Source organism: Grampus griseus, assembly GCF_964374135.1.
Source record: "Grampus griseus genome assembly, chromosome: 7".
Lineage (NCBI taxonomy): Eukaryota > Metazoa > Chordata > Mammalia > Artiodactyla > Delphinidae > Grampus > Grampus griseus.
The window spans coordinates 4,570,881-4,582,936 of NC_139001.1; the positions used below are offsets into that span (position 1 = coordinate 4,570,881).

General features: G+C 52.9%; 1 protein-coding gene across 5 annotated transcripts in view; it reads right to left on the bottom strand.

Moving 5' to 3' along the window:
- Positions 1-385: 385 nt before the first annotated feature.
- Positions 386-12,056, bottom strand: part of AGAP1 (ArfGAP with GTPase domain, ankyrin repeat and PH domain 1) — a gene marked incomplete at its 5' end in the record, with an annotated part of 560,328 nt that continues 548,657 nt past the window's right edge. For 4 of the 5 annotated variants that reach the window (XM_082658104.1, XM_082658106.1, XM_082658105.1 and 1 more), the window contains 2 exons: positions 386-8,206; positions 10,653-10,908. In XM_082658104.1, the coding sequence (XP_082514230.1) occupies positions 8,003-8,206; positions 10,653-10,908 (460 nt within the window). In that variant the 3' untranslated portion in view covers positions 386-8,002. The remainder of the gene's footprint in view (positions 8,207-10,652; positions 10,909-12,056) is intronic. The other variant, XR_014296980.1, reaches the window with a different exon arrangement.

Below are 12,056 nucleotides of genomic sequence, written 5' to 3' on the forward strand. Positions count from 1 at the left end.
CTGGAATGGGTTTATTTTCTAGCCACCGCTGAGTCCTTATCACATATCTGGGGCACTGTGGGTCCAGTGCAAAGATACAGCTGAAGCATCTGATGTATCAGAACTTCCGGGCCCAGGCGATCCCTGGCTGGAGGAACCAGGGCCTCTTGGAATTTCTTGTAAATAGGTCAGAAGAGCTGCTCCTTGTTTTTTTCCTTCTTGCCATGACTGTAGCACCTTGGGCCAGTGTGCTCATGCATGGGGCTGCCCGGGCCTAGTAGCAGAATCCCTTCCGTAAGCACTGACCTGGGAATAGAAACCCAATTCATCATGACAAAAAATGCCCTCCCCTCCCTTCCCCACCAAAAAAAAAAAAAACGCAAGAAAAACCTCCACGGAAGCGGCGTAGACGTATTTCCATTTCTTTATTAGAAAGAGGCCTCTACGCTATAGCCACCTCTCTCCATTACTTTACACATTTTTCTTTTTCTTTTTTTTGTCCCCTTAGAATACTGTACAGCTGACACAAAAAAATCCCAAGGCAGGAAAATACAAACTGGCATATTTAATCAAAACAAGATCGTAGGAAATAACAAGCCAAGTGAAATGTCTGTCAATGGTTTTAATTACAGTACAAATATAAATAAAGCATCATTGAGTCATTGTGAAACAAACTTGCTGAATGAGGTAATATAAAAACAACCAAAAAAAGAAAAGGAAAAAACCCATCTCTGGATAAACCCCAGGCTCCGCTTCCGTCTTCTATACATGGCTATTTACAGAACAGAAAAGTGTGCTAAAGTGTGGCGAGGCGCGGCCTTCCCTAGTCCCTCCTAGAAATGCCTCCGTCATCGCCTTTGACCTGCTCGGCTTCCCTTTCAGAAACACACCCAGTGGCAAGATGAGAACCCAGTTCCGAGTCAGGGACAGGAGAGCGGGGCTTGTCTGGGGCAGGAAGCCACACCCTCGGACCCACGTGGCGATGCCTGTGGCTGGTGCGGCCGAATTCCAGCCCTTCCCTGGGCTGCCAGCCCGGTCCTTCCGGGGCTCGGCCTCTGGTCAAGTGCACACGGCATCCCCAGCACAGGGCACTCAAGCCAGGGCAGGGGCAGCAGCCCCAAGAATCTGATATATTTTAGACACAAAAACTCAGTCGGAGGAGAGAAACCGTGCTGCGTTTGAAGGCTTGGAGAAGGCATTATTTCTAAGACCAAGATGCGTGAACAGCCACAGAGCAGTTTGTAAGGGTACCTACCCTCCGCCTATCCACCACGGAACAGCTCTGACCCTCACTCAAGCCCACCAGTGCACTCGTAATAGTCCTGGTGAGAAAACTGCCGGGACCCCGTGGGTGGGACTGGGGGGCTGAGAGGTGCGTGTTGGGCTCCCATGAGCAGTAAGCGCTAACTCCCTGGCTTGTCCCCAGCTCACGGCACCCTGGGTCCAGCCTCTGTCCTCCCAAGCGGGATGTACCTTTTCCCCAGGCGGCTCAGTCAGGTGCAGAGCTGAGTGCAGTGTCCCCAGCTGGGCTGCTCACCAAGGTCTCTGCACGAAGCCAGGCACTGTGGGTTTCTAACACAGGCGTCGTTACAGGGGTGGGGAGACCCGGGACGTCCTTCACCCAGCCCCTGACACACCTTTAATTTCCACGAGCCAGCTCTGAGTACGAGCTTCTAGGGGATGGGCAGAGTCTCCTTATGACAAGAGTATTTGAACCAGCTCAGACATTAGCTTCCGGGCCGGTGTGGATGCCGTCCGGCACTAGGGAGACAGTGGCATAATCTGATTGAGGGGTGACTGTTCCCGACCGTGGGTGTGTTAAGGGGGTTTGCTCCATTCCAAAGCCTCCCCAGCCCTCTCACATCTTGTTTGGTTCCTTTCTTTCATCTGCATCTCAAAAGCTGAAGGTCATGGAATGCCCACCGACACTGAAATCTAGATGAGTCCTAATTGCACTCGGACAGGTGAGGACCTCTCTCACGCCTTGATCACGACCCTCGGAAGTCCTTCTCTACAGACGCCACAGCCAGGCCCAACACAAGACAAACCTCAAGCCCACCTCTCACTCATGCAGCCACCTTGCCTCTCCTTGCGCACAGCCGGCGCCTGCTGGGAGCCGGGTGTCCCGCGGTGGCTGGAAGCCCGCGATCTCGTCCTTTTAATGGGGCAGGCTCATGCTCGTACACCTGCAGCCTTTAGAGCCACCTTGGGTCTCTGCTGGGCACGCCTGCCCCAACCCTGCCCTCTCCCCGGCACCGAAGGCCTTCTGGATGGCTTGAGGGCCTCAGATAAGGACACTTTCACCAAAAAGGCGCAAACCCCCAAACGCTGACAACAAAAACACCACCTCATAAGTGAAATGCCTTAAGGAGAGGATTTCAAGTTCATGGTCACCGCACCCTTGCTTTGCGGAGGGTGCTTGCTACACTGGTGAAACAAATACTTCTAAAATCTGGGCTTTAAAAAAAAAAAATCACAGATTAAAAACAGACTTTTTCGTTTTACAGAATCCCCTGCTGATGAAATGTCCTCTAATTTCAACTCAGACCCAGACTGCAAACGCCAACTGGAAAAAAGTGTCAATCTATATTTAAAAAGCAGCAGACATCCAAAATGAGACAGGGAATTTATTCATAGTTTTAAAAAACATCTGTTTTAGGACAGCATTACTTTTCTAAGGGGGAGAAAATCTGTGGTTTGGGGATGATCACGTCTTAGGTGGTTGAACGTCCAACGTGGAGGTGCTGACCCTGTGTGGCAACACTTCTCTCTCAGATGTCACAGCACCTTGGGTTCCAGTGACTACTTCCTGGCAGTGATGGAACTGAAAGTCTGAGCAGTGTTTCATCTACCCCAAGGGATTAGCCCACCCGGCTTCTCCCGTCTGCATAACTGGAAGGAATCTGATGTCTTGACTGAAAGGCAAAGCTGATTTAGAAACTTGAATGAAAAAGGACCTGTCAGCGTAGGGCACAGAGCAGGGCAGAAGCAGGCCCTGCCTCAGCCGCTTGGGGAATCCAAAAAGAAACATGTCTAAACCACGGCTAAAAGAGAAAGATGCAAGTCTCGATGCCAAAGGCCCTTATTTAGCTTTTTGGTTAAGGATGGGGCTGAAAATCACTCCAGGACACGACTTCACAGCGTGTGAAGCCCACATGTAAAGAGGCCGTTAGAAATGAATTATATTTCCTGGGAAAGAAAGATGTGTATCTTTAGCACGTTTCTATCAGAGTTCCTTCCTGACGGCTCTTCAGTTTGTTTGCCTGAAGGACATAAATACGGTCCAGGGGAGCTGCAGAAGAGTCGCGATGACCTTGCGGGGCACCTGACAGAGGATGTGAGCGAGTGGAAGCAGCCCGTCCAGAGGCGACGGATTTGCTTTCCAATCATCTGTGTCTTCTGAGCAGTTTTTGAGACCTGACCCTACTTTACTCACTGAGGACCTACATTGTGGCAAGGCTTCCGGGCTCCCCCCCCACCCCCGCTTCCAGAACACTCTAAATGCAAAGAGAAAGGACTGGCGGGGTTGGAGCCACCGGGGCCCATGTCACCCGTGAGCACAGCTCGGCTGGGGGCTGGGCAGGAGCCAGTGGCCACTCCCAAGGGGGAGGATGGTACCACCAAGGGCAGGCCCAGGACAAGGTCACTGGCCAGCCACAGCAGCTCAATGAGGGACAGAGGGAGAGAGGAGGCGGCCCTGGAGCCTCAGGCCACACCCTGCCAGCCCAGAGTGCCTGCAAGAAGCTCTGGTTTTAAAGCGGAAGCAGGATAAGGACACCGAACGGGCCCCAAACACGAGTGTGCCCAGCGGCCTCTCAGTGCCAGAGGAGGCGTCTGAAGGACAGAGGCCTTGGGATCGACGACACAGCAGAGGGTGCGGGAGAGCGAAGGGTGGTCTTGGCCAGAAGCAGCGGGGGTGAAGGGCCTGAAGGGGACACTCACCCTTCCGTCCCCTAGAAAATCAAACTCAGACTCAGGCTGGTGGGCGCATGGCGGTGAGTGACGGGGAGGGGGCAGTGCGGGCTCACCCCTGGGGGAGGGGCTGCCCAGAAGCAGGGGTTCTCGGAGAGCCTCGCTCCCACCGACGACGAGGACGACGACGACGACGACGACGACGACGGCGACGGCGGGCTCAGCAGAGACAGAGAAGGGTCAGAGCCTCGACGGGAGGGCCTGGCCGCCCCCGCCCCCCCAGGGCACTGGCTGGGGCAGGTTTCCGGGCTGGCGGGCATCGGGCCGGCATTTACCACACCGGTCCAAACGTCACCACACCCTGCAAGGCCACAGGGTTCCACAGCTGAGGAAGGACCCTGGGCAGCTGGATGGGACAGCAAGGCCAGGTGAACCCAGGTCTGCTCGGCCCCAGGGCTGCCTTTCTTGTTGGACTATTGTTCCCTAATGAAGTAGTGACAGCTCCTTTGCAAATGTGGGGAATGAGCCTGAACGTGTTCAGGTGGCACCAAACTGGGAGGCCCGGAGCTGATGCTGGAGGCCGAGGCTGGGTCCAAGCGGACCGCATCAGGCGGCACGAAACCTCAGAGGAGGGGGCAGAAGTGCACGGCCCTGCACCGGTGCTACAAGGGCCGCAGCCTGGACTCGTGGCCCTGCAGGAAAGGTGCTGCTTTAAGGATTCCAGGCCAGAGTAATTCAGGAAGAGCTGCTCTCTCCTGCCCCCGACAGCCCAGCGGCCAGCAAGCACCCGCTGCCCTCACCTGCTTTCTGGGATAATTCCACATAGGGCGGGCTTCCTGGGGGACAGGAAACTGTACCTGCTTCTGGGACCAAAGACTCATGGCAGTAACGTCACTCACTCACCCTCGACTGCTCATCTACTGGGAAGACCGGAGACGGAAGGAACCCGGGACCCTGGCTTGGTAAACCATCTGTCTGTCCACCCCAGTACTCGAGGTCCACCCACGCACCGTCAGAATCAAGGCTCCTTTCTCCGCAGGGTTCTCTTGGCCACAAGAGAAATCCAGAGAGGTCTGCAATACACCCAGCTCACCTGTGCAGGTGCCCTCACACGCGGCCGCCTTATCATATGCCTTCCCCAGCCAGTGGGTTTCTCGTCAAGGAAAAATTTGAATTCTGAATAGAAAAGGTTACGGGGATTCTGCAGTGGTGGCTTCCTGTGTCCTTGTCATGTCCCTGAACTTACATGGAAATAAACTATGAAAACTGGACCCCCTTCCTCAACTGGTTATTTCTAACACTGGCCCTGGGTCCTTGCTTCTCTGGCCTTGGTGTCAGTAAGGCTTTAAGATGGGAATGAGAGCGTTGTCAGCAAAGAAAGGACTTCTAGTTTGACACTGACATACAAACAGACGAGCCGCCGGTCACCTTTATTTTAAAAGAAAACCCTTGAAACCCACTACCGCCTTTTCTCTGTTGCCAAAACTCGGGCTCGAGAAAGCAGGCTGCCCCCTGCAGCAGATCAATATCGCTAAAAATAGCAGGAGAGGGGTCGAGTTTTCTAAGGAGGAATCAATGAAGTCCCAGCGCTGGAGGGAGGGAAGGGAAGAAACCAGTCTAGCATTCAGGTCGTGAAAGGCTAAGTGAAAAAAGAAGTCATCTGGGAAAATATTATATTATAAACACATATAATAATCTGTACACACCCATATACATCCCAAAGAGAAGCCTTACAAGGAATTCCGTTTCTTTTCAAAAGAAGGCTTCACTGTGATAAAGCATTCCTACAGTGGGAATTAACTACAATGAAATAATTTAAGAATTTCGTTTATACTCTATCTGTGTTCACTACGTAACGTCTATGCTAACGGGGAGGCGAATGCGCGTGGCTGGATTAGAACAGTGATGCGTTCTTCAAAAACAGGAAGGACTTTCTTCTTTCCTCTATTCACATTCAAAATAACCACACAGCGATGAAACAGAATTAAAAATCGGGTGGAGGGATTACGGACCTGTTGTCAAGGCTTCCAGGCTGGAGGCTTCCGCACCTGTTATCCTGGGAAAACGCCGAGTTCCACAGAGCTGCATCAAGGTTAGAAATGCCCATGAAACCCCGACCCAGGTAGAAACTGTGTAAAGCTTTATCTTTTCCCCACCTACTTTAATTTTTTTTAAAAAAGTGAAAGAAGGGGAAACACTCTTACAAAATAGAAGGTTTAATATATGGGAGCAAGGAACTTCCCCGGAGGCGGCAGGGTGAACGTGGCCCTATGTTTCTGTGCTACCTCAGTCTCATGCCGTCCTTCAAGGTGACGCCCTCTCCCCCTCATACTGCCAAAGGGCTCAAGGCACAGTTGCCCCCTTTTCTTTTTCACCTAAGGTGTCACGAGCTGGTTTACTATGTTTGGCCACCACGTTGAAGGTGGCCGAAGTCTGAAGCAGCCAGAAACCGTGACGACGGCAAATCGGGTGATGTACTAAAAGGATGGGCCTGGCCACCAGGCAAAAAAAAAAAAAAAAAAGTCTCAGGGCGTTTCATGAGTCAGTCTGTGCTCCCAAATTGGCAGCGGTGGTCAGGATGGACCTCTGCAAAGCGCCCGGGTCTGGGATTTGGAAAGTCACCCCCCCGCCCCCGCGTTGCCACAGCCTGTTCCTCTGGGTGGGCAAAAGTAGGGTCAGATCTAAATCGTGCTTTCCAGTAACAAGGAATGACATGCCTCTTTCCCCCGCTAATATGCTTTTATCCCCCCCTTTCTTGATTTTAATAAGCAAATTGTACCACCATCTTACTCTGATATGGTCCTTTTTAGAAGCTGTATATCACATTAATGGAAGTGTTTACTGCTGGGAATATTTCCCGTGTGCGATGATCTGTAACCCTCTTATCTCAACTAGTTGCATATTATTAGTTCACATCCAGTTCAATTTATGAATTAACAGAGGTGCCATTTGTCTGTAGAGAAATCATCGCATATTTATGAACTTCTTTTATGCAAATAGGTTTTGAACACATCTCGTCTAAAGACAGAATACAGAAGCCTGTGTGACTTGGGCAACGTGGCCCCCGAGTGACTGAGACCCAAGACACCCACCTCGGCAAAAGGACACAGACTACCTCTCAGGTTTGGGCAAAAAAACAGCCTTTTACGCATTTACTTAGTTCACTAAATGTGCTCAAAATGCTGTCGTTAGCTGAATTCGTGATTTCCTTTTGAACTTCCAAGTCACCCTTATTTATCTCTTCCGTTTTGTTTTTGCGCCAAGGAGACTGCAGTCAAATAACACTCGGCAACTGGTTTCCTCTCTTTGGACTGAAAAATTAAACAGATACTAAATTATGACAGTGAATTTAGAAAGGAGGGCTCCAAGGGCTTGCAAGAACATGTCTGGGATAATACGATGCTTCTAAGAGCATTGCAGTCACATCGCGGCAATCGCCAGAGCGTGCTGTGTAACTACCTCCTCGGCTAATACGCTTCCTTCTCGGTGATGACTAATCATGTTCTATTAAACAGCGGTAATGCTGGAAGAACTCAGCTGTACGAGTGTAATGAAGCCGGTGCTCTCCCTGGACAGATTAGCTACAACTGATTTGACACATACCATCATAGGGGCTTCAAACCTGACAAACTCTTCTTGCTTCTGATTTATGCCGTCAAGCTCCTCGGAGAAGAGATGAAACCCAAGCGTTCCGTCTGGTAGAGGTGAAATGTACTGATGTGCTGAACCGCCAGGTAAGGAGTGTTGCCCCTTCTCCTGGCTGCGCGCCTCCCCTCCCCCATGTCCCGTCCCTTGTGCCACGCTCTGTCTCCCGGCCACCGGAGGGACCGGGGTCCGGCACCGTGTGCTACCATCAACGAACCCAGGCCCGCCGGTCGCTCCTGTGTGTTGATCGGGGGAATTTATGCAAAGGAATCAATGCTGCAGCCTCCGGGCCTCCTCTTCGCCCCTTGAGGACCATCCGGGTTTTGTGATTTCACTTGGCGTGAGGGGGGTGGGGTGGAGGCGTGGGGGGTTGGCTGGGGACCACCAGGAGGAGTGAGGGGACGCGACGGGACTCACGTGGCGTGATCCCTGAGGGCGCGCGGGAGGCTGCGGGCACCGCCGGTCCTCAGATGATGGTGGGCACCCTCCCGCCGCTGTTGTTCCGGTTATTGTTCTTCCTGGACAGGTTGGGGGTGGCCATGAGCACGAAGCGCTCGTCGGGGCAGCCGTACTGCAGCAGGACGTCGGTGCACTCCTGGCTGGAGGCCTGCCGCGCGTAGGCCAGCGCCGTGTTCCCGTGCGCGTCGCGGGCCATCACGTCCACCCCGTACTGCAAAGGTAACAGAACCGCATTAGGGTCACGGGAGGGAGGGGACAGGGCGCCTTGTTCAACCCCGCAGGCAGCTGGGGCAGATGCGGACCCCGGGACGCGCTACCGGGAACCCGCGGGTGAGACCAGCGTCCAGTGTCCCTGTCCCCGTCCCCGCTACCCCCGCCAGGTGTATTCTTTTCAGAAAAGAGTGTGCTTTTTGCATCGAAAAGCCCCTCCCCTGTGCAACAGAAACGGACCAAGGATAACTCTAGTTTTGCTATTTCTATTTTGACTTTCCAATTATAAACACAAAAAACGATCACTCTTTTGATCTCAGAGGCGATTCATTTTCATTGAAGGAAATACATAGGTAATACGTAAGAGCATAAGAAGAAAAAATCACGTATAATCTCGCTATTCAGAGATAATCTTGGTTAATCTTTCAGCGGATTTCCTTCTAATGGTTCTTCTTTGAATCTAAATGCATATATGAATAACTGAGATAAAACTTGCACAAATAATTTTTATCTTTTTGTTTACTGAACTTGGTGCTCTGATCATTTTCTCAGATCATTAAAAGTTATTCAAAAGCATGACATATAACAGCCATATAATATCCTCCGTATGAACATAACTCAGTTACTCTGTCCTCGGTAGCTACACATTGTGTGTGTTTTTTTTTTTAATTATTTTAAAAAATTTATTTATTTTTATTTTGGCTGTGCCGGGTCTTCGTTGTGGCATGCAGGATCTTTTTTTTTTTTTTTTGGTTGTCGCATGAATGTGGGGATCGAATCCTGACCAGGGATTGAATCCAGGCCCCCTGCATTGGGAGCACAGAGTCTCACCCACTGGACCGCCAGGAAGTCCCTACACATAGTGTTTTAAAGTTGTCATTGGTCTAAATAGTGCTGTGATGTACAGCCTCATATAGAACCTTTCTCAGGATCTCTGATTGTCAGAGTGATGACTAGAAGGGGTAACACGAGACTAAATTACACAAATAGTTTTAAGCTTCTGGATCTTAAGAAAGGGTGGACTGATGTCCACTTCCACCACCATGGATGGGAGTCTCATCTCTCGTCTTCAGGAAGCATTAGCATTAAGGGAACTCTTGGCCAATTTGAGGGGGAAAGATGGCATGCAATCTGTTAATGGAACTGTGTTCCCCCAAACTTTATATGCTGAACTGTATTTGGACATAGGGCCTTTAAAGAGGTGATTAAGGTTAACTGAGGTCATATGGGTGGGGCCCTAATCGAATATGACCTGTGTCCTTATAAGAAGAGAAAAAGACAGCAGGGATGCATGTGCACACAGAGGAAAGGCCCTGTGAGGACACAGAGAGAAGTCTGCAAGCCAAGGAGAGAGGCCTCAGGAAAAAAAGGTCCTGCCCTCACCTTGACCTTGGACTTGGACTTCTGGCCTCCAGAACTGTGAGAAAATAAATTTCTGTTGTTTAACCCCCTGAGTCTGTAGTGTTTTGTCAGGGCAGCCCCAGCAGACTCATATGCAACTGCTAACATGAAGCTGAACACTGAGTGTTTCTGATATCTGTGTATCTAGTTCTCCCATCACAGCCATCCCAAGAGTCAGGTAAAAATATGTAGAAATTGGCATCATTCTCAGCTGTGCTGGACAGACCCATCGCCTGCCCCTGGGGTTGGGAGCAGAAGAGCCCCCAGCAGGTGACCCACCTCTGGACAGTGTCCCACTACCGGTGAGCACACACCCCTCCTCCCTACCCAGGACCCTCTCAACGGGCAGCTTTCCGCCACCCTTCGAATGGGGACCTGCTGTGGCCAAGGACCCCAAAGGCATGCAGGCAGCGGCCAGGCAGGGGGTGTGGGCTTCTCCGAAGCAGCTCCTGGTGGCACAGTCATTTTCTCCCTTTCTTCTCCCCGTTCAAGCTGCATGGCAAATGCTTCAATAGAGATTAAAAAGATAACTCTCCCCAGCGGAAATTAATCGGAAGAGTCCAGAAGAAGCCCTTTGACAAACTCCGACCACATCAAGGCTCAAAGTCTAGGGTCCAGCATTTTTGTGTTATGTGAACGAAAAATTCAAAGGTGTGGCAACGGGAAAACCACATAAACCGCTCAGTTTATAGCCTCTCTCCACCCCTTCCCCACAGAACGATGACGGGAGTCTTCTGTAAAAGCAACAAGAGGAACATCACCAACTACACTTGACCCAAGGCGGGGCCATCCCAAAGATGAACCCGGCAGAAACGCTAGCAAATGCCGTGCAAAGTGGACCACTGTGCCCGCGTAAGGAGACTTCGTTCCTCCCTTTTAAACTGGTGCTCTGTGTGTGCCCTCACACAGGTGGGCTGAAAGGGAGCCCCCCCACCCCAAATCCTAAATTCCCTATTACTAATGCTTCCCACTTCCAGGCGGGCAACGATAGCCTTCTCCCAGAATGATGCCCGCGGAGCAGTGCCGAGGGCGCGTGGGCGACCTACCCAGATGAGAAGCTGGGCCAGGACCACATTGCCCTTCCGGCAGGCCAGGTGCAGCGCCGTGCGGCCGTCCCCCTCCCCGCAGGTCTCGTTCACTTCGTCCCGGGAGCCGTGCGCCAGCAGCAAGATGACCGTCCGCAGGTCCTCGTCGGCGGTGGCCCGCAGCAGGTGCTGGCCCGGGGACAGCTCCGTGCACGCCAGCGGGGCCAGGAAGAGCTTCTGCTCATACTTGGCCCGGATCCACCTCTCCTTCTCTTCCCTGCAAGAGTCACCAGACAGGCGAGGTCATGACCGCGAGGCAGAACTGAGGCTGCACCCCTCTGCCCAGCCACCACCATGTGTGTGGTGTGTGGTCCGGAGGCGTCCAGGGGGCGGTGACAAGTGTCTTCACCCGGCACCAGGAAGCCCCCCTCGGGGGAAAGGCTTCCCTACAGTGTACAAAGTGGGTCCCCACCAGGAGCACCACCTGGGCACCTGTTAGAGATGCAGGTTCTCAGGCCCCGTCCCAGCCCCCAGAATCACAACCCCTGGGATGTGTTTTAACCAGCCCTGCAAGGGATTCTGATGTCCTAAGGTGTGAGAACCAGGGATCGGCCTTGAGCTCTCATGTGATTTCTTTTTTTTTTTCTTTTTTTTTTGCGGTACGCGGGCCTCTCACTGTTGTGGCCTCTCCCGTTGCGGAGCACAGGCTCCGGACGCGCAGGCTCCGCAGCATGTGGACTCTTCCCGGACCGGGGCACGAACCCGCGTCCCCTGCATCGGCAGGCGGACTCTCAACCACTGCGCCACCAGGGAAGCCCTCTCATGTGATTTCTTCTGCTTTTTGTGGCCCCAGAAGAATCACCCCGCTGCCCGGGGTCCCGCCCAACGCAGGATGGATGCCACAGGCTCGGAGGCCCCATCCACTTTAAGCGGCCACAGTCAGAGCCAGGATTACAGACCACTCGGCTGGAGTCCAGGGGGCAGGGTGGCCGGTGGGCTCTCCCACCTGGTGTGACCTCGAGGGCTTAGTTCTCAACCTCATCGGCCAGGGAGGGTGTGTGTGTGAGCTCGGGGGCCTTACAGACACCCCCGTGGAAGAAAACGTTGCTACAGACGACACATGAAAAGGCAGCGAATCCAACGGGGAAAAGAGATGCAAGCGGAGCTCGTGACCCTGCTCGGCTTTGTTGGCTCTCGGGACACCTGGGGGAGCCTCGGGGAGGGCGTCAACGACTCCTTCAAGACGAAGAGCAGCCCGGGGGGGGGTTTTCCAGGGCAAGTGGGCTGAGGCCCAGCCTAGGAGGCCAGGCAGGGGGCCCCTGAGGCCAGAGCTGAGTCAGGGTGCAGAGGGCAGGAGGACACGGGGAGGGAAGGTGTGAGGCACGACGGGCATGGCAGCTGGTGCCCCTCCCCCAGGAGCATAAC